Source organism: Pipistrellus kuhlii, unplaced genomic scaffold, assembly GCF_014108245.1.
Source record: "Pipistrellus kuhlii isolate mPipKuh1 unplaced genomic scaffold, mPipKuh1.p scaffold_m20_p_5, whole genome shotgun sequence".
Lineage (NCBI taxonomy): Eukaryota > Metazoa > Chordata > Mammalia > Chiroptera > Vespertilionidae > Pipistrellus > Pipistrellus kuhlii.
The window spans coordinates 20,149,037-20,174,787 of NW_023425551.1; the positions used below are offsets into that span (position 1 = coordinate 20,149,037).

A 25,751-nucleotide genomic window follows, 5' to 3' on the forward strand; every position below is an offset into this window, starting at 1 on the left:
GTATTGGCTGATTTATGGATTTATACAGTATTGTATGCCAGTAAAGGGAGAAAATTATTTTTGAGCACACGGACATTTTTGTGAGTCAGTCAAAATAAAAAGAAGCAGGTAATTAGCTGACCTCTCACTATAGTATAAATCAGTTCTCAAATATGTATTTACATGGTTGGAAAGAACACTTTTAATTCACACATTTATATGTTTTACTCCATACAGATAAAGAAAGAGAACAGCTGTCAATATTTTTTTAAACTGAATTTTGAGAGTACTCATTATGGGCAGGTTCATTCTTTTCTAATGTGGTAAGAACACTTAGGATGAGATCTGCCCTCTTAACATAATCTTAAGTGTAGTACAATACAGTAATCCATAATAATAAAAGTGTAATGTGCTAATTAGACTGGACAACCTTCCGGATGAAGCTGGGGCTGCGAGGGAAGCCAGAGAGAAGTGGGTGCCAGCAGCCCAGGAGCCAGGGGGAGGAAGGCCTACTCTTGCATGAATTTTGTGCGTCAGGCCTCTAGTGTTAACTATGAACACAATGATCTAGAGCAGATCTCCACAATTTATTCATCTTATATAACTGAAACTTTATACCCATTGAATAGTAGTTCCTCTCTATTTATCCCTCTTGGCAAGCACGACTCTACTCTGTTTTTTAGAATTTGACTATTTTAGATTCCCCATTAGTTTTATTTATTTCAGATATCTGTTTATTATTTTTGCCTTGTAATAGAACCTAAAGAAATCTCCTAGAGAATATGCATGTTAACATCTAATGATAGCCTCTTTACAAAAGGTTTATATTTCATGTTATGTAGAATATTTGATTTAATCAAAAGCTACTACAAAATCTAATTCTTACATCTATCACCTTATTTTTTATTGTTGATAGTATTACAGATGTCTCTGTATTGTACTATACTTAAGATTATGCTTCTTGTATGTGCTCTGACCAGAAATTGAACTTCCACCTTGGCATATCAGGATAATGCTTTAACCAATTGAGCTACTCAACTAGGGCTCAAACATATTTCCTAAATGCCTTAACAGTTGATCTGCTACAGAGTTATTCCACTGTTCTATCTGAATATGTGTTTTCACCAATAAGACACAGGGTCAGCTTTTAAAAAGGAGTGGAAATGCCTGCACTCAATCCATATTTAGGTAACCTGGCATAAAAAGAGCATAGAGTAGATCTATTTATAGGAAAAGATAGCAGCAACTTACAAATGTAAGTATATGGATCAGTAGTTATAAATATTAGATTATCAAATGAATAGTATATAGGTAATTTAAGAAAGGATAATAGTAGAATCATCTGAAATCATTGTTTACTTCAGATACATGAGCTAGGAATAAACTTCTTTCTAAAAGGCCTTCATTTTATGGGTGTGTGTTTTTTTAAATTTTATTTGCAAAATAGCTTACAGTCTTTTGGTTTTCACTACAGCAATCATTTAAGAAATGCTTTTTCATCACCAAAATGGGAGGATTACCAAAGAGACATACTGTCACACACACAAAAATAATACCGCTCTGTAGATTTAATGATACCCAATGATTTTTGTAGGCACTCAAGTGCTTTTCACCTGCTAACTTAGCCTTTGAAAATCTGCATCTCTATTTTCAAAGCATGACATTTCAGCCTAAAACTACCATTTAGCTCCAGGAAGTTTTCTTGGTTATATTTGAACTTTCACAGCTGGTGTGACTCAGTGGTTGAGCGTCAACCTATGAATCAGGAGTCACGGTTCTATTTCCTATCAGGGCACAGTCCCGGGTTGCAGGCTTGATCCCTAGTGTAGGGCGTGCAGGAGGCAGCCAATCAATGATTCTCTCTCATTCATGATAATTTCTCTCTCTCTCTCCCCCTTCCTCTGAGAGATCAATAAAAATACATTTTTTAAAAAGTCTTTAACTTAAAGGAAAAAAAGTGATGTTTTCTTCTCTTGTCATGTTTGATGTAGCTAGGGAAATAATTTATAAAAATGCTTTCAAATAAATCATGAAAGCAGCTATGGAAATGTTGGGAAAGATTTTCTTTCATACTCTGGTAACCATTACTCAAAGATAGTGCTTATCCTGAAACCTGTGGATCAGGAAATGGGATTTGTACTTAAGTATGAAAATGAGGCTATTTCCCCAAGGCACTGCTGAAACTTTACAAAGATTGTTAAGCATTTAAAATGTAAATAGGAAGGTGTGTAACTTAACTTGCTTAATTAAACTCGGTAAAGAAATTTTTTCAGTACAGGGTTTTCTACGAAACAGCAGGAATTAGAAATATCACCAAATTTAGAAATGATGTTTCATTGGGAAAAACACACCTGCTGAAAGCTCCTTTATGGCATTTTCTCAGTGAGAAAGTTGAGTTCATAAATGTGTATTTTCTGGTTCGATCTCATTGACTCACTGGAAACTTCTAGTCTCTGATTCTGTGGCATGCTGTCAGGTTCAAGCAGAGTTTGTCTTAAAGATTATTGTTTTATTTAAGATTCTTACTTTCAAGGACCTTTTTTCACTTCCATCTATCTATCAACTTTCCATCCTTCAATTCCAAAACACTGGTTAGTAATATTTGTTAATAGCTGAGCCCTTAGGGCATGTCAGTAGTAGCATTTCACATACATTCTCTTTTAATGTTTACCACAACCAAGTTAGATAAAGAATCCCAGGGAAAGTGAAGTTCATCTGCTTGTCTAAGGTTCTTTAGCTAGACATTCAAATCCAGACTCTTTATATGCAAATATGTGCTATTGACCACTATGCAGTATTGCTTCCTGGTAACCTCCATCTTAGAGGTAGGATCTTGCCATAATAATATTGGCAACTGACTGAAATTCTTAGGAGTCTTACCCTCCTGAGAACTTTACCTGGCATTTAATTTGATAAAGGCTCTATGGTCCTTTTACCTGTGAAGCAGAAGTATTGATGAATTTCACCTCCCTTGTGTGACCATGGATTCACGTGACCATTAGTCATATGCCATTTTCTTGAGTATCTTTACCTATTGATATACAGTTTATCTTTTCTGAGGATTGTTACTATCACAGGATTTGGAGTATAGTTTAGTTCTACTTGTTACCCCAGGGAACTTCAAAAACATTGAAGCCCAAGATCTGCCTCCAGAGATTTCAATATAATGATTCTGGTTGTCATTAAAGTGTGTTTTTTGTTTTTTTAATTGAGCTGACTTAACAACCCTTGAAATGTTCAATAGTCTATTTCTGAGATAGACTTCAAATAAAGTATCCTATAATTAAGGAGCAGATAGTCTCCAGATAAGACACAGATGACCTATCTACTTCTCTTTGAAGCATCTTATTATATTTGCTAGGTTCTTGTAAGGCTGGGGGGAGTAACCCTACCTCCTGGCAAGAGAAATGGCCAAAGGAGCCCAAGCCATTGTCTCAAATCAGCTGAGGCCATTGGAGTAAAGAAATCCCATTTTAAGGGACTGCTTTTTCCACTTTTCCTTCTGGAAACACTTTCTTCTTTGTGGGTAAGTCTCTGTACTCTGTTTTGACTCCTCTGAGGTTTCTGTTCTTTGGCAACTTACTACCAGATGGGCTTTGAGCAAACAAGTTTTTTGTGCAAGGAATTTCCACACTTGCCTTTAATTCTCTGCCTTGCTCTTGAAGAAGTTATTTAGAATTAGGAGACATGGAGCAATGCAGAGCTCCTCTCTGCTTTCTTTGGGCTGGTCTGAGGGCAGAGGCTAGAGTTCAGTGGATCCTTGTAGACCAAGCAGAAGGCTCTGCCTGGGAAGGTGCAGGGATGGATGGGCTGAGGTATCTGAATCCATTTGAACATGGCAGCTAAGCCAAGAAGAATGAGAAAGAGGAAGAGGGAAGTAACAGTCAGAGTTGTCCAAAAGAGTTTCCTTTTAACTGAGATTCAAAATTATTTTTATCTCCATAAAATTTTTCCAATTGGAAACCTGCTAGCTCTTCTCTCTAAGGGACTTATTACTCAGTACCACGCACTGTTTTGACAAAGCTGCACCACTCATCCTTCAGAGAGGAAAGAGAAGGTAAATGCACAATTCAATACAGTGAAGCTCATATGCATTTTGCAAAGTTAAGCACATTTCTATTGTGGAAGCTTTTTTAAAGACATCACTTTGGCCAGTGTTGAATATCTGCCACATTCTACTCTGCTGCTTCATATTTAATCATAGTGAGTCCACCCTGGGTTTAACCTAGTACTGTTATTTATCAGTCTACTTACTCAATGACATAAAACTCGTATCGCTATATATGGCTTGCAGACTTAGCTTTGTGTTTGTTTTCCTTCTGCTGTCGGGGTTTAATTTGCTTCACTAACAGTTTGTTTTTGCTCTCAGTTGTGTTTAGCATGCCGTAAACCTGGATGTCCACAATTGCATGAAATGACCAAAATGTCCATTATGAAACTCCTCACTGCCCTGTGTCTTCGTGCGTTCCCTGGTGATCAGGGGCCTGTGGCTTTTCACAAGGTATTGGACTTGGTCCCTTGATCCTCTGGCAGAGGTCCAGAACTGAGCTTTTTAAATGTCAATTCTACACTACGAAGGCAAAGGGCATGGAACGTAGAAGTGACCTAGGAGATACAAAAAGAGGAAATTGATGAGCCCTTTCTCAGAAACTCAGCCTGCATTTGGACTTGGTATTCTCTTAGCTTTTCTGGTTCAATGTGCTCGTTTTAGCACTGCCCCATAGTGGAGAAAGAAACAACACCCATTCACAATGTGCAAACTCATTGGCTTTTAATATAGTGGTCAGATTTATCATGGAAACCCTAGTTCTACCAATTTACTATTATTATTATTATTATTATTATTATAGCAAATGTAAGGAACTTTTCTTTAGAAGATGTCAGGATAGCTGAAAGCATTTCTTCCTAGGCATCTAAAGACAGCAAGTTATCATACACATGCTAATTTTTACATTTAAAAAGATACCCTTTGTCCAAAACCGGTTTGGCTCAGTGGTAGAGCTTCGGTCTGCGGACTGAAAGGTCTCGGGTTCAATTCCGGTCAAGGGCATGTACCTTGGTTGCGGGCACATCCCCGGTAGGGGGTGTGCAAGAGGCAACTGGTCGATGTTTCTCTCTCATTGACGTTTCTAGTATCTCTCTCCCTTCCTCTCTGTAAAAAATCAATAAAATATATTTTTTAAAAAAAGATACCCTTTGGTCACCTGAATATTTATAATCCCATCGTGGGTAGAATGAGCTTCTTTGATTAATCCTTTTTAAAAAAAAGCAGAGTAAACATGCTTACCTTTTCCCTTAATAAAATGCCTCCTGCAGTAAGTCATTTCCACTGTTAAACCTCTAAACACTAAAAACAGTGGTGACATTGAAAGTTGAAGAAACACATTTGGTATCTGGGACGTTTTCTACATACAGTGCTGTTCGTGTTACTTAAAATCCAGGCCCTCGTATGTACTTTCTTTCATGGGTTTAAAGTGACTGAAATAATTTTTTAAGAAAGGTTTTATAGTGGGTATGGCTCATAGTATTCAGTAGAATTGTGTTTATATTGATATAAAGTATGTAGTTCAGCTTTCAAAATAGCTACTCTTTCATCTTTAATGCTTCTGAGACTTCAAATTTCTCCTGAAATTTAAGCTTAGCAACCTGAAGATCAACAGTTGTAAAGATTTCGTGGGAAAATATAAGATTTAAAGAAAACTTGAATTCTGAGGTATTAATAGTACCAGAGTGCCTAATTACACTATAGAGAATTCGGTTTCATCAAAGTGAACCAGTGCACTCATTTAGATGTATTTTCAAGGCTTTTAAACTCTTTTATCACATGCAGAAATAAAGGCCTTACAGGACTAAAACACCTTTTTTTCTAAGCATGTATAAATAGTACCTTCCATTACAATCCATGATCATCTGAGAAAATGAGTTTAAAGTTAACGTGCCACCGAAACCGGTTTGGCTCAGTGGTAGAGCATCGGTCTGCGGACTGAAAGGTCCCAGGTTCGATTCCGGTCAAGGGCATGTACATTGGTTGCGGGCACATCCCTGGTAGGGGTTGTGCAAGAGGCAGCTGATCGGTTTCTCTCTCATGGACATTTCTAGCTCTTTATCTCTCTCCCTTTCTCTCTGTAAAAAATCAATAATATAAAGTTAACCTGTCCTAAATGGTAATTTGAAAAGTAAATATTTTGAAACTTGCTCTTACTTTTTTCACATGATATGAATAAATCCAAGCCAACTTCCAAATATACTTTTGAGTTTTAAATGCTCATTTGGAATATTAAGTGTTTAACCGGAGATAAATTTAACTGTTAGAAAATATTTACTTTTACTTAGTTAATTTTACCAAAAAGGCAATTACAGAGAGGCCTGACAGAAAATTCTAGCTTAAGCATTAGCAACAAAGGTTAACATTTAGTCTCTCTTCCATCTCAGTTATTAATCATCAAATTAACTTTGCCATTTAGGTGAGAACCTAGTATTTTCACTGTAAATAATCTTGGAGTTATTCCTAGAAAAATAATTTAGGCATACTACATCCCTTTTACTTTTTGTAGGACTAAATATGATTGGAAAATGGAAAGGACTGCATATATTAGAGAGAGAAAAAGTGGACCAATTTAAAGTATGCATTTATTGTTATGCCCATTCCTATATCTTTCAGAGAAATTAGAGGCAACAAAATCTAAAAAGTCATGACATTGAGCAGCAGCATCTTCAAGTGAGAGACTTTTACTCCCCCCAAAATTGGGATTTCTCCATGCTGCAGCCATCAGGGAGCCTGCTCAAGTTCCACTGGACATACAGACTCACAGGACACAACTAGGCCACAGTTGGCATTATATTCCCTGGGCAGGATATAGGACAGGGAGCAGACACGGGTCAATGGCAGGCGTTTGTCTTTCCTAGGCATCCTAACACCAGTACTGAGGGTAGCCTCTGGCTCTCAGATGTCAGCTTAGGAGCCAGAAGATAAGAGCACCTTGTGGGTGCAGTCACCTTGGCTTAGGAGCCTCATATTTCAACTAAAGTTCACCCTTGAACAACACGGAGATAGGGGCACCATCCACTCACGCAGTAGGTAATTCAGGTGTAACCTTTGACTCCCCCAATAGCCTGCTATGGACTGGAAGCCTTCTCAGTAACATAAACAATTGATTGACATATGTTAATGTTTTATACTGTATTCTTACAATAAAGTAAGCCAGAGAAAATAAAATGTTCTTAATAAAAATCATAAGGAAAAGAAAATACATTTGCAGTTCTGTACTATATTTATCAATACCATAAGTTTTTAAAAATTCATGTGTAAATGAACCCAGGCAATACAAGCCTGTGTTGTTCAGGGTCAACTGTATGTGTGTATATAATTATATATATATATATATATATATATATATATATATATATATATATATATATATATATATAATGAACCAACATCTCTGTCAGAGCTTGCAGAGTTCCCTCAGAGGACATGAGCTATGACAAGGGCCACTCAGGGATGCTCAAACCTGTGACTCCTTACTAGATTTTTAAAGTACATCCCCAGGTTTCCCAATTCAGATACAGCTTGGTAATTGGGGACATTTTACCATAAGCCGTGCTGCCTAGTAACACAGCTGATGTCCACCTTTATCAGGTTTCCAGGAGAACACGGAGAGCGAGTTAACCCAAGGTCAGGCTTGTTTATAGAGCAGGAGAAAGGGCTTCGGTTATCCTCTCCCCACACCTGGTAACTCAGGAGTTAGTAACTCTGCTCTATTTTGCCCTGAAGGGAGCTTTTCCTGGTTAATTTCCAGCCACCTGAGTTTGTCCCGGAATTATTGGGCATATCTTTTTTTTTTAAATATTGATTTTTTTTTTTTTTACAGAGAGGAAGGGAGAGGGATAGAGAGTTAGAAACATTGGTGAGAGAGAAACATCAATCAGCTGCCTCCTGCACACCTCCCACTGGGTATGTGCCCACAACCAAGGTATATGCCCCTGACCAGAATCGAACTTGGGACCTTTCAGTCCCAAGGTCGACGCTCTATCCACTGAGCCAAACCGATTAGAGCTATTGGGCATATCTTAACACCACTATGTTGCATTCTCCTCTGGTGCTCAGAAGTGTGAGCTTCTAAGAGGGACGATCTGTAGGGAAATAATACTTTTCCTACATGCTTAAAACACAAATGCTCAGGGATTTAACATATATGTAGGACTTATATATGTAACTAGTTCTAAGTCAGGCTGGCTTTCTGTTTAAGAGCAATTTCATATCCTCTCTGGTTAATACCAAAGCATGTTGGTAATACACTGATATCTATGGAGTGTGTATGTTGCTGTCTTATCTCTTTACCAGGTGTGCATTGAGACATACACATGTAGCTGTCACCAGCGTAGTATAAACACTGCTGTGCGGGCCACTCTAAGCCAGATGCTGAGTGACCTGACTTTGCAGTTACGACAAAGGCAGGAGAATACGGTGAGCCTTGCCAGTGTCTCCGTGTGTAAGTGCATGTATGTGTCCCCACCCCACATACTCCCCACACTGCCAGCTCCCCACCCCCACACTCTGCCAGGACTGCTTCCTACTGAAACAATGGAAGGGCTGGCTTGGTTTTGAAGAACATTTATTTCTATAAATTAAGCTCCTAAATATGTATTTGCCTGTTTCACTCCAAAGCTCTGGGAATGTTTTCCTTACAGTTTCTATCGTTATTTTAGTCATTATTTTGAAATTCACTTTTCTTTTATAATCATTAAAAACAAACGTATCAGATTAAAAATATGTTATAGAAAAGAATTATAACATATTGACAAATACCAGCAGTAAATCCAAAATTAATAGCAGTTAATTCCACGCTTTGAGGTTTGTATCTGTGGGTTCTCGCTAACGAAAGAGCTGTGGCTGGTGGTCTCCTTCACCTGCAGGCACCGCAGTGAGGCTGGACTTGTCGTCTCTCTGTCATCAAAACACCCTGGAGCTTTTTGCTCTGAACTCGAACAGATTGTGTAACATGAGTGTTCCAGGGAAAACATAAATGTAATTGGCTTCTTGCATAAATTATCTTCCGGGAATGTTAACAAGGAGATGATTCCTCTTCAAAATTGGTGTTTTGTTTTGTCTTTTAAAACTGCCTCTGTAAGAACTCAGATTAAAGTTCTTTTAAAATCTGGAAAAAAAAAAAGTATTTTGAAGTGAATACTTCATTGATTTTAGGATGGGAACTGTCAGTCACAGTCTAAAATATCTCAGAAATTAATTTTAGAATTTAAGATTTTATGTTTCACTTTAAATATTGCTAACTTTTAACCTCAATTACTATGTAATTTTTAGAAAACCGTGGACTTATGTGGAACTTTTGAGATAGTCAAATTTTTTCATTCCTCATAAAAACAGATGAGGACACAAAGTCCAAAGAGGTGAAGTTGAAATCTAAAATTAATGAGCTTACCAGTGAGAGAGCCAGAACTTCACCCTGCTCTCCTGGGTCCCAGCCCAGGTTATTAATATGAGCTCTGGCAGCCGGTGTTGGGAAAAACAAACACTAATCACATAAAAACTAATATTGATAATTTTCTTTTGTGTTTTCTCTGTCCAAAGTCTAAGCTTCTATTTAAAAAGTAATAGTTTTAATTTAAAAAGTTTTTAAACATATTTTTATTGATTTCAGAGAGGGAAGAAGAGGAAGAGAGAGAGAAACATCAATGATGAAAGAATCATTGATTGGCTGCCTCCTACATGCCCACTACTGGGGACTGAGCCAGCAACTTGGGTATGTGCCCTTGACCGGAATCCAACCCAGGATGCTTCAGTACACCGGCTGACGCTGAGCCAAATCAACCAGGGCAGATTTTTTTTTTCCTTTGATCATAGCTAGGGCAAATTTTAAGTATTTTTATTATATTAGCTTACTCTTTGTTAAAATAATTTCATGTATGCTAGCATTTGAATGTGGTGGTGTGACGATATTAGTTTAAAGTAAGTTCAAATCTATAAATAGAAACCATTAAGAGAAAAAAAGTATGTTTAATGGAAATAAACTCAAGATGTTGAGAATTATCATGATCATATACAGTCACATTCCATCTTTTCTAAATGGCCATACAATGAAATATTAGAATAGTAATGACACCTTAATGTTTTGAGATGGAATATTTCAATACAACTTTGTAGTTTCAAAGTGGTTTCAATTATATTAGTCATTTAATCTTATTTTTAAAATTTTAAGCAGGAGATCATTAGGTGTCAGATGACTCAGCCTTACAGCTCATGTGGCTCCTTTGTAAGAATGGTGACAGGTATATTTGGTAAGAGCTGGATAAAACCCAAGGGTTATTTGCCTCTGTCCTGTGTGGCTAATCAGCCTTCTGGTCTTGCCCATCACTGACCATCTGGACTCACTCCAACCGGAGGCAAGATCCCAAACTAGGTAGAAAATTAATGTTTTCTGTTATTGCCTTTCTGTTACTCATGCGGTCCCTGGAGATGTGTTCATGTCCCCGAAAGACTCAATGCTCAGTATGCTAATATTCAGAGCATTTGTGATGTATACTAGAGAGACTAAGTCTTGCCACCTAAGAAAGGTTATTTTAAAAAGCCATTAAAAGGAATGGTCCAGCCAAAACCGGTTTGGCTCAGTGGATAGAGCGTCGGTCTGTGGACTGAAAGGTCCCAGGTACGATTCCGGTCAAGGGCATGTACATTGGCTGCAGGCACATCCCCGGTGGGGGGTGTGCAGGAGGCAGCTAGTCGATGTCTCTCTCTCATCGATGTTTCTAGCTCTCTATCCTTTTCCCTTCCTCTCTGTAAAGAATCAATAAAATATTAAAAATAAATAAATAAAGGGAATGGTCCAAGGAAGCTATGTGTCCTGCCTCGGGACACTGAGCATTATCTGGGAAAGCTATGTGGTGTGCAGCGTGACCCATCTCTGGAAAGACATTGCAGGCCATCGCAGAATTAGGAAGACTTAAATGCTATGGAAAGAAAAATCAATCTAGAATGCCAAAAACACTAACATGAACTGTGCCTTCAACCTAATGTCTGCCTGCATTCCACCCTCCTCCCAGTGCAGGTCAGCATTTCACAAAAAATGTGTAGAAGCAGCTGAGCTTGCAAATTAGGGAACAGAGAATGCTAGAAATATGTTCCTATAAAAAGTTTAAAAGCAAACAGTTCCATAGGATGATTTACTGTCTTGTAGGTGATTAGTATGAAAATGCCCTCTTACTATCTCCCTGTGCTAAGAGTTGGGGAGACTGTAGAGCCTATTTCCTATTCTCTGCTCAGCATTCATGGAATTCTCCCTGCAATGGAAGTCAGTGTAGCAATTTGTAAATACCTTTCCCTTCCTAATCTCCCTTCTGTCAAGGTTATGTCTCTACCTTGATAGTTCCAGATCTACCAACCGATAGCCTAACCTGGTTGGTCTGGTCAGACAGTTGGAAATTAATATGCCACCCATCAAGTAGGAAACTGGTACTTCTGACCAGCAGTCATCTTTGGACCTGGATTTTGAAATCCAGAAACAGATCCTTCTAAGACTCTGTATTCTTCAGGTGCCAATCAGAGTGTAGTCTGTGACCTTGGGAAATATAATTATTCCTGCAAAGGTAACTCACCTGTTTAGGTGGGTATTGCCCCCAGTCATAGCTCAGCACCCTGGAATGAGATAGTGTATCACAGGGATTAACCTCTCAGGAAGTTTATGGACTCTTGAATGAATTATTTTTGCAATTGGTAAGCTCAGTTGCAGCCATATGCTTTCCTATAAACCATGAACAATGAAATGCTATCAAGACCTGGAGGGTGAGCTTTAGGTGAGTTAGCTGAGCCCAGAGCACTCAAAATGACATCTTGTTTCTAAGGATTTTCCATTGTTTAAGTCCAGATTTTTTTTGCCTGAATCTACTAATTTTCCTGTGTGTGTGTCTCCCTTACTAGATAATTGAAAACCCGGACGTCCCACAGGAGTTCGGGAGTCAAGGTATTGAATTTGATGTTTGCTTGTTCTCAGTTTGAACGTGGGTATTAGAATGCCTCCCAGTTGCTTGGTGGTGGGGAGTAGAGCTCTCAGGAGAGTCCACGATTCTCCTTGGAGCTTCTGTGTAGCTTTGCCTTACATGGTATGATTAAACCAGCTGTGTTCTTCCTTCTGATCCTACACTCTTATGCCAGCTACTCCTGGTCCTGTTGCAACAGTGAGAGGGAAATGAACTCTTCATAGACCTTCCTGTTGGAGGCTGGTGTTTTAGTTACTTCGTTCTTTATGAATCAGGTGTATTAATTGTTAAAATGAGAATGGGATGGAGGGTGGTAGAACCCTGATTGGTACAAAGTGCTATTGCACCCGAAGTATGTTTGTGAAGTACCCGTTTTTTTTTTTATATGAAAAACAAGTCATCTCATAAGGAATCTTGCAGAAGGACAGGAATCTAGGTAAGGAACTTACATTCTGACCCCACAGGAAAAAGGAAAAAACAGAGGTCCATTTGAAATTAATAAGCAGTTTGATTTTTTTTTTTTTTAATGTTTGGTGGTATTGTTTTCGGAAAGAGATGGGAAATTCAAATCATCTTAACATAAAAAAAGGGTAATGTACATTTTAAATCAGATTTTATTAAGTGATTTAAAAATACTGGAAATAGTCTTTTTTTGATAGTTTTGACAGTTAACAGGGAGAAGGGATGCAGTAGAGAGACGATAGAAAAGCGGGATGAAAGGGGGAGAGAGCTACACAGTCACAATGAGGAGAAGGAGAGTAAATAAAAGAAACGAGAGAAAAATATCTGAAGTCATTTTCTAAATAATTGCTGGAGTGGTTGTTCCAGCCGCATCTCTCTATGTTGTCAGGCTGTAGACTGGAAGTGCTACAGAATCTCTTCACCTTTTAATGCTCCCAGCGATAGGCTCCAACATTTTCCACCCCTCTTTCCTTCTCTTTTGGCAATTGCAGTTCCCATAAAATCTTCACTTTATTAGTAGAGTGATGTTATAAACTGGAAGGGAGTTCAAAGTCCTCTTGGTCAAAGATACATCTTTAAAAATATATTATAATAGTACAAAATTGATGGACTCATTTGAAATTTATCTAAAATTGAGATTAAGGACTATTTGTGAGTTTTATTATTTTTTAAAAAATGTTTTTATTGATTTTCAGCAAGAGGAAGAAAGAGGGAGAGAAAGAGATAGAAACATCAATGATGAGAGAGCTGCCTCCTGCATGCCCCATACTGTGGATGGAGCCCAAAACCTGGGCATGTGCCCACCAGGAATCAAACCATGACTTCCTTGTTCATAGGTCAATGTGCAACTACTGAGCCACACCAGCTAGGCAGTTTTATTTATTTTAAACTGTGTTTTATAATTTACCATCCTGTCTGTCTGGATTTAAGATCACCGAGTCTAAGGATCAGCATTTCTCTTTCCCCTGCCCTCTTCCAACTTTACTTTTATTTCTCTCTTATACTCTGGCCATTTTCCCCTCTGTCTTCCTAGATTTCATGGGTATTCATTAATTTATTTATACATCTGTCAAATACTTAGCCACATTTGTATAGATCTTTACAGGTTTTTATTTTTTTTAAACACACAAATGCTCCCACTTGTTACTTTCCTTGGCCCAATTATTTGGTGTAATGGGTATTATCTCATCTTAACAAAGGAAAAATTGATGTTTATGCAAGCTTATGCAGTCAGCAACTTGTGGACTAGTACTTAAGTCTATTCCAAATTTCAGCCTTTTTCCAATGCGCTCTACTGCTTTATGGGAGTTTTGTTGTCAGTTCATGATTTGAACATGTTTTTTTTGTGTTTGTTTCCCCCTCCCCCCCTGAAATTTGCTATTGCTCTATTAATACCAGTGCTCTAAGGATGGTGGACAAATAAAGTGGTCAAGATGGTAACCAGATGTTTTGCCCTCCTTCTCTGGCTTCCTACTTTGAAAGGCCCACCTTTCTTAAATGCTGCCATATTTTATCTTGTTGGGATACAGTTCTGCTCACAAAACCGAGAAAAACAAGAGGTCAGAATAAGGGACACACATATAGTCTACTGGTCAGAATATTGAGAAAATCATTGTCAATTATGGTGATTCTTGAATAAATATCTCTTCATTAAGTGTGAATGAATTTAATAAGAAATAACCTCTTGTTTTCTTTTTGGACTATCTTTTCAGTATTTTACTTTAGAAAGGAGTCATTATATTAAAATGTATTACATTTTGGTGGTCCAAGGAAGTCAGCATCTGAAAATCATCGTTTCAGTCCTGAAAAGATAAGGAGGAGGAAGAGAAGGACCATTGAGGGACCTTTGAGTGCCACTTCGATGTCTAATACCTATAACCTCCTCTGTTTGCAGGGTCGACCGTAGAGGCCCTCTGTGATGACCTTGTCTCTGTGCTCACTGTTCTGTGTGAGAAGCTGCAAGCCGCCATCAAGTAAGTGCCTCCAGATTTGGGCTCTTATTCACTAACAGTCTATTACCAACATGACTTTTGTCTTTAACAATATGCAAAATGGCAGATCATGGGGACGATGGCTCCTCCCATCGGTATTAATTTCTGAGAAATAGTTTCAGTGACCTTAGGCAAGCCTGCATTACCCAGTACTATTACTGATAGATATAACTTTCTGATGAGAAAATGCAAGGAAGAGTCAGTCCCTCAAGCATGGATCCAAATGGAAAGAATGTTGGCTGAGAATTAGTAGCTGGGAAGGCTAGTACTCACCTGGACATATCCCAGTGCGACCCTGAGTCTCATCAAACTGTTGCACCTTTCTCCTCAGTTACTGGCAGAGTTGGGCACTGTGGTCTTTTTCTGTCTCATTGAACATTTCCTGAGCCTCTGAGCTCACATGCATATCTTTAAAAGGGACATGTTACTCTGACTTTTATACACTTGTCATTTTTATGGCAATTTAATTTAATCAGCTGTCAAGGATGCTTTTTCTGTACCCTCTGCCCCTGTCTTAGCATTATTAGGGAAATAAAACAAAGACCACTAAGACTTTGAAAAGTACAAAGTCTATGTTCACTACTTTGCAGGCAAGGGAAAGCCAATAAGCTAAACTTTGTTTTTTTTCTGAGTCATTTACTAAGGGAAAACACTAAAGATTTTTAAATGCTACAAAAGTTGGGGAACTCGTGGTAATTATGCCATTAATAACCCAAAACTAGCCATCAGGATAAGTCAGAATGAGTCTGCATGTCTACAAATGATAAATTTAAAGCGTGTCTCTGTTGATTGGTCAGGAAAGAGTCTTCACCTAGGTCCAAGAAGGGCTTTAAGTTCATGGTTCTTTAAAACCTGATGGCTCTAACATCAGCTACAGTGACTCCCCATGTGTAGAGTGACCATATGACCTAGTTTACCTGGGACCATCCAAGTTTATGCCTGTTGTAATCATTATAAACATTCAGTGCTGATATATTCTAAGAAGTTCTGATGTAAGTGAAATTTTTCAACTGCACAGTGCCTAGCATATAGTAACAACTTGACAGATATTAGCTCTAAAATGGTCTTTTTACTTTCAATATTGCCAGTGCTAATTCTAGCTTATGATGCATTTGGAACATTGAATTTCTTACACCATAAATTTGACTGTAGGTTACTAGGAAAACATATGGCACAAACCTTCATTGCAAATGCATACAAATTAGAAACTAAAAGTTATAGATTTCTGTCAGTTACTAAAAAAAAATGTTTCTGAGCCATATAACTGGAGAATTGGCTTTAAGTGGGGAAAGTAACTCATGTGACATGTATATGGTTTTCTAGGGTTTCTGATTGGACAGCTTAATAATTTCCTTGTTTGGTTTTTCAATGCACTTCTGCCTCTGACTACTGTTTACCTTGTTTGAATCTGATCTTTCCTATTATGATTCTATTACCCTAAGATGGGGGTACTATTGCTAAAGAATCTGAGGGTGCAGCATGCTTAGTACAGCTTCAGTAGAAGACCTTTAAGTCCACCTGGTCAGGTTCTATCATGCTCTTGGCTACTGTCACTCTGGCGTTTCTGTTAATTCTCCTTGTTAAGTTTTCACACCTCTGACAATTTCTTCTGATTTTATTTTCATAACGCCGTGTGTTTCTGTTAGCCAAACTTGACACCTCTCTTACCTTCTAAATATCTTCTTTCTCTGAAATCACTCTATGGTCAGTACTTCCCCTCAACAACCATCCCCAAAATACCTCCTAGGACTTTAGCTCTTTAGAAATAGTATCCATGGCATGTTCATTCTCTCAGGAACATCCAGAGAATGCATTCAGTTACTCAGAATAACTCGAGTGCCTTGGAGATACGGTATTAATAGAATTCCATATTAGGCAAGTTGAGTTACACGATGTTTAAATCCAAGAACTTTTGGAAGGATAATTGGGCTTAGGAATATATGTATTCATTCTCTCCCTGTTCATCTCCCACCACCCTCTCCTCCCGACACAGAATATCAGGGAAGAATCTGCACCAAAGCAGTCTTAGAATCCATGAGGCCCGGCTCAGTGTTCATCTCGTGTGTTCTAATTCCATTCCACTGCTCACACAGTTGCTTAAGTCCCTCTCTCCTTTGTCTAACTAAATCTGAACTGTTTTTAAAGGAGGCTCAGTCAGAATAGTTCAAGATAAAACTCTGCGGTCCAGAACATGCCGCCTGATTGCCTGGCAGAAGTCCTGCCAGGATAGGCAGCTGCTTAGCCCTCATGGCCTCCTGGTCTACTCGGGAGACTTGTCCTCTATGGGTTCTGCACCTACAAGAAATTCAGAGATGAGCAGAAAATGAAGCCAGTAGACACTCAGCCTGCCAGCCATGAGATGCTCAAACAAAAGACCAGGCAAAGTGACTCACACCCTCCTGCTCAGACAGATTTTTCCCTAGTGTGTTTTGAAAGAGTTGGCTGGTTTCTAGGCTCCTTGCTGCCTTGTGCATCTTACACATTTTTACATCTAGAGTCAAACAAATGTGAAGCACACATACACACACTGTGCACATGCCTATATGTGTGTGTAGTGAGGGGCATGCATGGGCAGTGCTTACATTTCAAACAGCCGCTCTAATGACATGATTCATGTCAAGTCATTAGCACCTGTTTTTCCTGGTGCTACAACCCACAGAAAAGATGCCACATTTGGTCTCCAAGGAGACTCCCAGGCCAGTTACCTTGGCAATGCATTCTCCCTGTCATCCAGTCTGATGCCTGGGGGTTGCCACAGACACTTATAGGAACCTGGACTGCTCATAGTTTCTCTATAGGTTTATTTCTAGTGATTCCAGAAATTGAGCATGCTTATTATCGTCTCTAACTATTTTAGTTTTGTGATGCTAGTCTAACAGCTAAGGGATAAAGAGACACTTTCAAATTGGAGCATTTAATAATTACTTTTCTTAACAGGGAATCAGGTGATTGGTCAAAAAGATTAGCCTGGGACTAGAGCAAAAGCTGTTCTTTTCAGAACTGATTTTTTAAAATGTGGTTTATCATTGTTGCGGTGGCCCTTCTGTTGCCCTCTCCAATCTGTTCATTTGTACAGCATCCAGAATGATCATTCTGAAATATGAATCTGGTCATGTCACTCTTCTACTTGCAGAATAAAGTCCAGACATCTTAGCACAGCCTACAAGAGCCTTCCTATGCTGACCCCTGCCCTCCTCTCCAGCCCAGGTCCTGCTGGTGACATCTTCACACGCTGCACTCCAGTCACAAACGACCCCATCCACCCCACACTTTGCACACACGCTCTCCCCAACACCAAAACGCACTAGAGGCTCCTACATGAACTTTAGGGCTTCACTGAGATACATTTCCTTTGGGACTTCTTTCTGGGTCTTTCTAAGGAGGGTCAGATGCCACTCCTCTGCTCTCATAGAATCTTTTGTTAAATTATTCTTTTATGGCCACTTTCTGCACTGTGCTTTGTATACTTATCTTTCTAGACTCACAAAAATGAAGAATGTGCTGTTTACAGTCAGGAACTATGTTTTGTTCAAAAGTGTAGGGAAGCTCGTGGGTGTAAGGATACGGACACGGGAAGTTCATCCAGGGCCCAAGAGTGGCTAGTCATGTCTTGTCTTTCTTCCTCTTCCCTAGCCACCACCCTCCTCTTGGCAAAGGATAATTATTTCTGAGGAGACTCAGCTTTGACCCCTCTCTTCTTCCACCCTCAGAGGGTTTGGTAGAGTACATCCAAACAGGAGTGGAACTCCCTTTCCAAAATCATCGCATTACCTTGATCATTATACAGTTCTCTCAACAAGAGAGATCTGTGAGTCAGCAAACGTTTTCTGTAAAGGGCCACACGCTTTCTCTGTGTCCTGTTCATCTTTGGGTTTGTTTTGTTTTACAACCCTTCAAAATGTAAAAATCTTTTTTAGTTCATAGGCCATGGCAGGATTTCTCCCTTGGGCTGTGGCTTTCCAACTTGCTTTAAAGGATAATGTCAGTTTTATGGAGCCGTATCACCGAGGCATTTAACACAGCACTTAAGTGAGGGTCCCCAGCCTCTTCTTCCGATGCTTTGTCTGACAGCTGCTCAGTCTGGCCATTGTGTGGATGTGACCTGGGCTTTGGCGGGGAGGGTGATCTGGTATTAACTTCCCTTCCTTCCTGTCTCCTTAAATTTTAAGTCTGCCTGTCACTGGTCTTGCCTTTTCCTTTTGCCTCCTTCTCCTGGAAATTATTTGAACTGTTAAGGGCATTAAGCTTCCTTTGGGCATATTTTCACTTTAAATCTAGAGAAAAGAGAGACAACCAAAATTATCTTTTAAAACAAGTTTTTCCTTTTACTGAACATTTTCATTCCACTCAGGATTTCTGAATGGTCTTAAAAATGTATTATGTACTTGTAGCAAATGTGTCCTTGGACATTAAATTATTATTTAATTCTGGTGGGTTAGGCAGCAGACTTAGCCTGTGGCTCCATTGGTTGGAGCATCGTCACAGAGTTGGTTCCTACTCAGGGTGGAGGGATCTATTGCAAGCCTCTCTTGGCTTGTAGACGGCCGCCTTCTTCCCATGTCTTTTCACATTATCCTGCCTCTGCATGTCCCTGTCTCCAAATTTCTCCTTTTTATAAGGACACCAGTCCCGTGGAGTCTGGACCCAATCTAATGACCTCACTGTAACTCACTTGCCTTTACAAAGAACCTATCTCCAAAAAGGTCACATTCTGAGGCATTGGGGTTTAGGACATCAACATACGAATCCAGAGGCGGACACATTCAACCCATGACACCAACCCCTTCCCCCAACTGACATTTTTATAATGCCTGCCATTCTTCCAAGTGTTTCCCACACACCACCTCTAACCTTGCCTTGGCAATGTGTGCCTGTGTGTTGGTTTTGTTCTGCAGCGACAGTCAGCAGCTGCAGCTGCTGTACCTGGAGTGCATCCTGTCCATGCTCAGCAGCTGCTCCTCCTCCATGCACCTGCACAAGGGCTTCACAGACCTGACCTGGTGAGCCCCCCGCCCCCACGCCAGCCCGAGGGTTTGCTCTTTCCAGCTGTGCCCGTGGGTCCCTTCCCACAGCCTCCATGACCCGCCAGGCCTTTCGCCTGTGAAAATGTTCTCTCCGGGAAAGTGGGGAAGTTGCTTTGCTTACATGCACCGGAGCGAAACTGATGATTCCTGCAGCAGAATAGGCCTCCAAGGCCCTCTTGCAGATGGTTTACATCATAGGATCGTGAGACTCAGAAATGAGGAAATTATTTTCTCGGTTATTCATTTGTTCTAAAAGCATATAAAGGCTCTGCAAAGCTATGCGAGGTGGCGGGGGAGGAGCAAGAAATACTGAACATTATTCTTAGCCCTACCCTGGCACTTTTTCCACGTCAACCCAAATACTAGTCACTTAGTCATAGTCAGAGATTCACACAAGTGACAGGGCCTGCAGGCAGCCAGCTCATTGTTCTGGGTTCCTGGGCTTATCCACAGGGAGGAATATGAATGATATGTGTCAGAATTTTAAATAAACTTCTCAAAATAATTTTGTTACTTATAGGAAAAGGAAACTTTATGTCTAAGCCATTTCACAGTTTTAGTCTATATCTCTATGTAGGATGGTTTCTTGATGGTTCTCTTGATATTTTATTTAGTTAACCCTAGCTTGACTTATGAGAAAGAATATTTTATTCTTATACTCAGAAATGATGGCGGGACATAGAGAACTGAGGCAGGACAGAGCCCAGAAAAAGGAGCAATAAAGAACCCAACTCTGTAGTCATTTGTGTGGCATTTGGTGTTTGCACTCGGGATAGTATTCACATTCAATCCTTTGGCTTGTAGTGAAACTCATTTTTCTCCCCATCTCTTCCCAGGAAAAACCTTTGCCCTGCTCTCATCGTGATCCTGGGGAATCCAATTCATGACAAAACCATCACCTCTGCTCACAGCAGCAGCACGAGTGCCAGCATGGAGTCAGACTCTGCGTCTCCAGGCGTTTCTGACCATGGCCGGGGCTCAGGCTGTTCCTCCACTGCACCCGCCCTGAGTGGGCCTGTGGCTCGGACCATCTATTACATTGCAGCTGAGCTGGTCCGGCTGGTGGGGTCGGTGGACTCCATGAAGCCCGTGCTCCAGTCCCTCTATCACCGCATGCTGCTCTACCCCCCACCCCAGCACCGGGTGGAAGCCATCAAAGTGATGAAAGAGGTAGGGATGCACCAAAGAATGCCACTATGCATGCCAGGGACTGAGCACAGTATATTTAAGCAGGTCGCCAGTCACCTGCTAGGTAGGACTTCATTGCTACCAGTAACAGAGAGTCTATCCAGTAACAGATAGTCTCTTTAGGGCGGAGGGGTGTGTGTGTGTGTGTGTGTGTGTGTGTGTGCGCGTGTGTGAAGCAGGGGTCAGTAGGGGTGACAAGCCATTTGATAATCTGAGCTGCATGCATCTGCTTGGGCCCTGGGCTGAGATTCTATTCTGCTCTCTTAGGGGCTGTTTGATGTGTATTTACTCATCTTTGCCAAAATTGGATTTCAAAATTTTATACTCAGGTTGTACATTATCCAAAAAAGGACATTACTTATCTCTGATTAGGAATAGGAAACCCTTTGCCCCATCCCTTCTTAGGCCTTGTATCTCCCAAACATCGTGATCCTGGTGAGAACATAAAGGTTGTCCAGCTTATATTAATCATCCCAGCATACTTCTTCATGGTTTTGAGGAGAAATTGGTGTTATTTTAAAGGTACTTTAAATAAGAATTCCTCTGCTTTCTATCAACTCACCAAAAAGAAAATTAATCAACTTTTTTGTATTTGCAAACTTGCTTGTGAAGGTCAAATTGCACTTCCTTTTGGTACCTAACACCAAAACACCAAAATTTCCTTGTTGATAACTCATTTATTCTAAGCAATATTTGTTACTCACCATTTCTAAGAAGCTTAATTTGAAATGCTTCTTGGTGGTGTTTTAATGAGAGTTGACTGTAATGAGTGATGGCAAGTTCTGACCCTGTGTTTCTAGAAATGAAAAAGTGAGCCAGAAAACTGGTTAAGAAAAATCGATGCACACACAATGATAACCACATCTTTTTCTTATGTCAGGCACTTCACATACATTAGCTTTTACTATTCATGGTAACTTTGAAGTATTGAAGGTCATTGCTTCAAGCAAGGAAATCAAAGGGTCAGCTTTAATAACCAGCCATTACTAGGTTGGTAATAGGATACAGTTTGGGAGGCTAGACTACTTCGTCACCACCCAAACAGCAGTGGCCCTCACTTGCAGATCCAGCCCTACCCATTAAGCTGGTTACGTGGGCAGTAGAAGTGGACATTTTCTGAATAGGCAGGTCTTCAAGAAAAGCCACACATGCTCAGCTCCTCCTGAATTCACCACTGGTAAGAAGTGAAAGAGAAAAAGAGAGAAGAGAGGCCCAGAATTTTATTCCACTGGATGTTCCTCTCATAGAAACATGAAGTCAAGAAAAAGGATTTTCTCTTCTACAAAGAAACTAAGTCTCCAATGGTCAAATGATTTGCTCAAGGTCACCAAGAGAGAGAAATGGTGCAAATGTTGGTTTAGCTGAGCCTAAACCTATGATCATTTCCTATACCACACTTACTACTGGACTTAAGTTTGATATTGCAATGCAAATTATTCTAGGAGCTCCTTTGCCGGAGCTGGCTCAGTGACCCTCTCATAATCCTACGTTTGAAAGTTAGAGTTTAAATCCTCTCTGCCACTCACCAGCCACATTACAGTAGCTAAATCATTTAACTCTGAACTTAAAAATTTTCATCTGTACATAGCAGTAATATTCCAAAGGGTGTGAGTTCAAAATGTGGTCAAGTTTGTATAAGTACTTTGTAAGCATAAAATGCTAAACAAATATCTGGTGCACTTATTGCTAAAGAAGAACAAAACAAAGCATGAAGAATGGAAATACTAGTCCTCATTACCTCCTGCTCAGAGTAGTGCACTTTGTCTCCTGCTTGCCTTCATTTTGTCTTTCTGAACTTAGGTTCAAAATCACCACTGTTGACAATTTTCCCCACTTTCAAATAACTCCTTGTCATCTCTCAAGTCTGAATTCCTCTGCCAAATTTCTAGACTGTTCTGTTTTCATTTTCATTTCCCATCTTTCTCCAGGAGCACCCTTGTTCCATCTGACAGACCCTGTTCTGCTCAGTTCCCACCTTCCTGCCTCTATTTGGACTCCCCCTGGTCCTATTGGCCACTGTCACTGCTGGTTCCTCACATTGGATTACTTACAGTCTCCCTGAGGAAGGTGATATGCCCATTTTCCAGATGGAGAACTGAGGCTCCATTGCTATTTTCCCCAGGTCCTCGTGTGTTGTAGAGTTAAAACATGAACCCAGGTGTTCTAAATACAGCTGCCTCTTTGCTGTCAAAATCCTCCTCCTCTATGGCTTTGCTTCCTCAAGCCACTGATTTTGCTCTGCTTAAAACCCCATCCCACCACTTACAATTGATTATATGTGGCAGTATACTGATTGTTTCGCAGTTCAGTGTGGAACAAACTTCTTAGCTCCTAAATATATTTTCATATGTATTGCTTTTGTATGTTTCCCCTAGTACCTGACACTGTAGCAATTGAATCAGAATAAGCGTTTAATATATTTTGACTATGACAGATGGGCCTGAAAACAGACCATATGCAAAGAGGGTATTTTGTGAGCAGCAGCAACCTCGGAGTTGACAGGCCCTGGAGTTGTTACTACCCGTGGTAGAGCCACTTGATACCTGAATGCTAAAAATACTCTGCCTACAGGGTATGTAGGTGTCTAAATGCATTTAAAATAACGTCTTAAGTACCAAAAAGGAAATTAGTTATGTTTCCCCCTTTTTCATAGATGTTTTAGTTTCCCAAGGTCATTTTGCAGGGCTAGCACAGAATTAGAGCCCAGCATCTGGGCAGCACAGCGTGTCCAGGCAATGCTGCCCCATGGGCACAGCAGGCTGACGTGGGCCGGGCTGCTCTGTAAAGCAGTGCCTGCACTTACTATGACAGCACCAACAATTGGGGAAGGCTGGTAACCTAGAAACCAAAACGTGCTGGGTTTATGCACACAAAACCACTGGGCACCCAGGATGTTTGCTTAGCCTTTTGGAGTTTGAACCCTGGGGTGTTATTTCCTGGTCTCTTCGTAATTTACTGCTCTGCCATATGCCCCCTGTACATATTCATCAAAGACATGCAGGACAGTTTGTTTTTCCAAGTATATTGTCTTTTCTGTGTCCACTTTCTCTCCCAAAAGTACACCTTGCTTCCTTCTTTCTCTCCCATGGTTCAGCTTTAGGAGTTCCCTAATCTTTATCAGACCTGTGGCACCCAACCACTGATTTTCATAGTTCTCATTCCCACCTGAAGAAGCTGACATTAGACATACTGAGAGTTCTTCAGAGGCCTAATTATTCAGCCTCCTTTTCCTTTAGATTTGGAACAACTGAGTAATAAATATAAGATTAATGTGGGAATTAATATATGTAATCTAATTTATCACTGATAGATCTAGATTAAAGAATCTAATGGATCCCAAGAGAAAGAGATGTTTCCCACTCCATTGCTCCTGAAATGACTTATCCTTTTAGCAAGAAATGGGGCAGCTAGAGGCCCATATGCCTAACCACTTCCCTTGAATGCAAGCCTAGTTTTGTGTGTGTGTGTGTGTGTGTGTGTGTGTGTGTGTGTGTGTGTGTGTGTTGGGGAAGATTTCAATCTCAAAGAAATAGAATGTGGAGAAAAAAAGTGCAAGTTTCATTTCTGTGCTTTCACGAGAACAGAAGCTCCCAATTTCTAGGATTAAAAAAAATAGGGAGACAGGGAAAGAGGAGTGCCACTTAGGATATAACACTTTCTACTTAATATACCAGGAATGCAAATATAATCCACTTTGAAAATAACAGACATGGAATAAGTTATCTGTTCTAATACACTTAATTAACCAGCCTTTTCTTGAATTAATTTAGCCTCAAATTGAAATACTCATAGATTTCTACCATATGGAAATAAAATTAATATTGAACAATTATGAAAATTCTATACACAAAAAAAATTTTAGGATGCAGCCAAAGCAGTGCACAGAAGGATATTTACAGCTTCAATTGTTTATATTAAAAAACAGCTGAAACTTCGTGTTCTAATTTTTCAACTTAGGTAGTTAGGAGAAAAATCAGATTAAATTAAAAGAAGGCAGAAAGGAGTGAAAATAACGATAAAAGAGGAAAGTAATGTGATAAATAGGCAACATAATATAGTAAAAACTCCTGGAAAAAGCAGTAAAAAGAAATTCCAGAATCATTAAAAACAAACAAAAATAAGACTGAAAAAATGCTCATAAACTATAAATGTTGTAAACATTAAAGAAGGTATTAAGACACCTTAGGACACTACATTTGATAACTTAGATAAAATTGGTAAATTTCTAAGAAACAACTCAATCTTTGAAAATTTGGCTCCTTCCCTAGCTGGTTTGGCTCAGTGGATAGAGTGTCCACCTACGGTCTGTAGGGTCTCGAGTTCAATTCCAGTCAAAGGCACATGCTTGGGTTGTGGGCCTGTTCCCCAGCAGGAAGTGCACAGGAGGCTCAGGGAGTGCACAGGGAGTGCACAAATGATTCTCTCTCATCTGTTTCTATCTCTCTCCCTCTCTGAAATATATATTAGAGGCCTGGAGCACAAAATTCATACACTTAGGAGGGGGCCAGCCTGCTCTGGACCCTCTCACAGCCCGGGAGCACTGGGGGGTGTCCTACTGACAGTTTAGGCCTACTTCCCACATCCTTAGCACTGCTGCAGAGGCAAGAGAGGATCCTGCCACCACCGTGATGTTCACTATGGCTCATGGCTTCTGGATGAGCAGTGCTCTCTCTGTCAGAGTGCCCTGACCATCAAGGAACAGCTCCTAATTTGAGTGTCAGCCCTCAAGTAGTCATAGTGAGAGGTTGAGTGGTCTTAGCATGTCATTAGCATATTACTCCTTGATTGGTTGAATGGCCTACTGGATGACCGAACACTTAGCATATTAGGCTTTTATTATATAAGATACAGAAATAGATATATTTTTAAAATGTTGGCACATGAAGAAATTGAGGACCTAAATAGTCCTATTATCTTTAAAATAGTTAAATCAATAGTAAAAGTTCCATTTAGAAAAAAATTACTGGCTACATAAAGCTTTGGAAACATTCAAGGAACGATAATTCTAATACATGGACTTTTCCAAAAGAGTAGGGAGATATGGAGTACTCAACCCAGTTTTTAAAGCTCGCCAACATGACAGCAAAAATAAGACCAAGAGAGAATAGGACAGTTG

General features: G+C 39.8%; 1 protein-coding gene across 5 annotated transcripts in view; it reads left to right on the forward strand.

Moving 5' to 3' along the window:
- The window catches only part of ARFGEF3 (ARFGEF family member 3), a 124,562-nt gene that overhangs the window by 49,943 nt on the left and 48,868 nt on the right, over positions 1-25,751 (forward strand). For 2 of the 5 annotated variants that reach the window (XM_045572576.1, XM_036413858.2), the window contains exons 6-11: positions 4,349-4,480; positions 8,324-8,446; positions 11,912-11,954; positions 14,327-14,405; positions 19,319-19,423; positions 20,284-20,617. In XM_045572576.1, coding sequence (XP_045428532.1) covers positions 4,349-4,480; positions 8,324-8,446; positions 11,912-11,954; positions 14,327-14,405; positions 19,319-19,423; positions 20,284-20,617 — 816 coding nt within the window. The remainder of the gene's footprint in view (positions 1-4,348; positions 4,481-8,323; positions 8,447-11,911; positions 11,955-14,326; positions 14,406-19,318; positions 19,424-20,283; positions 20,618-25,751) is intronic. The other 3 variants (XM_036413859.2, XM_036413860.2, XM_036413861.2) reach the window with 3 other exon arrangements.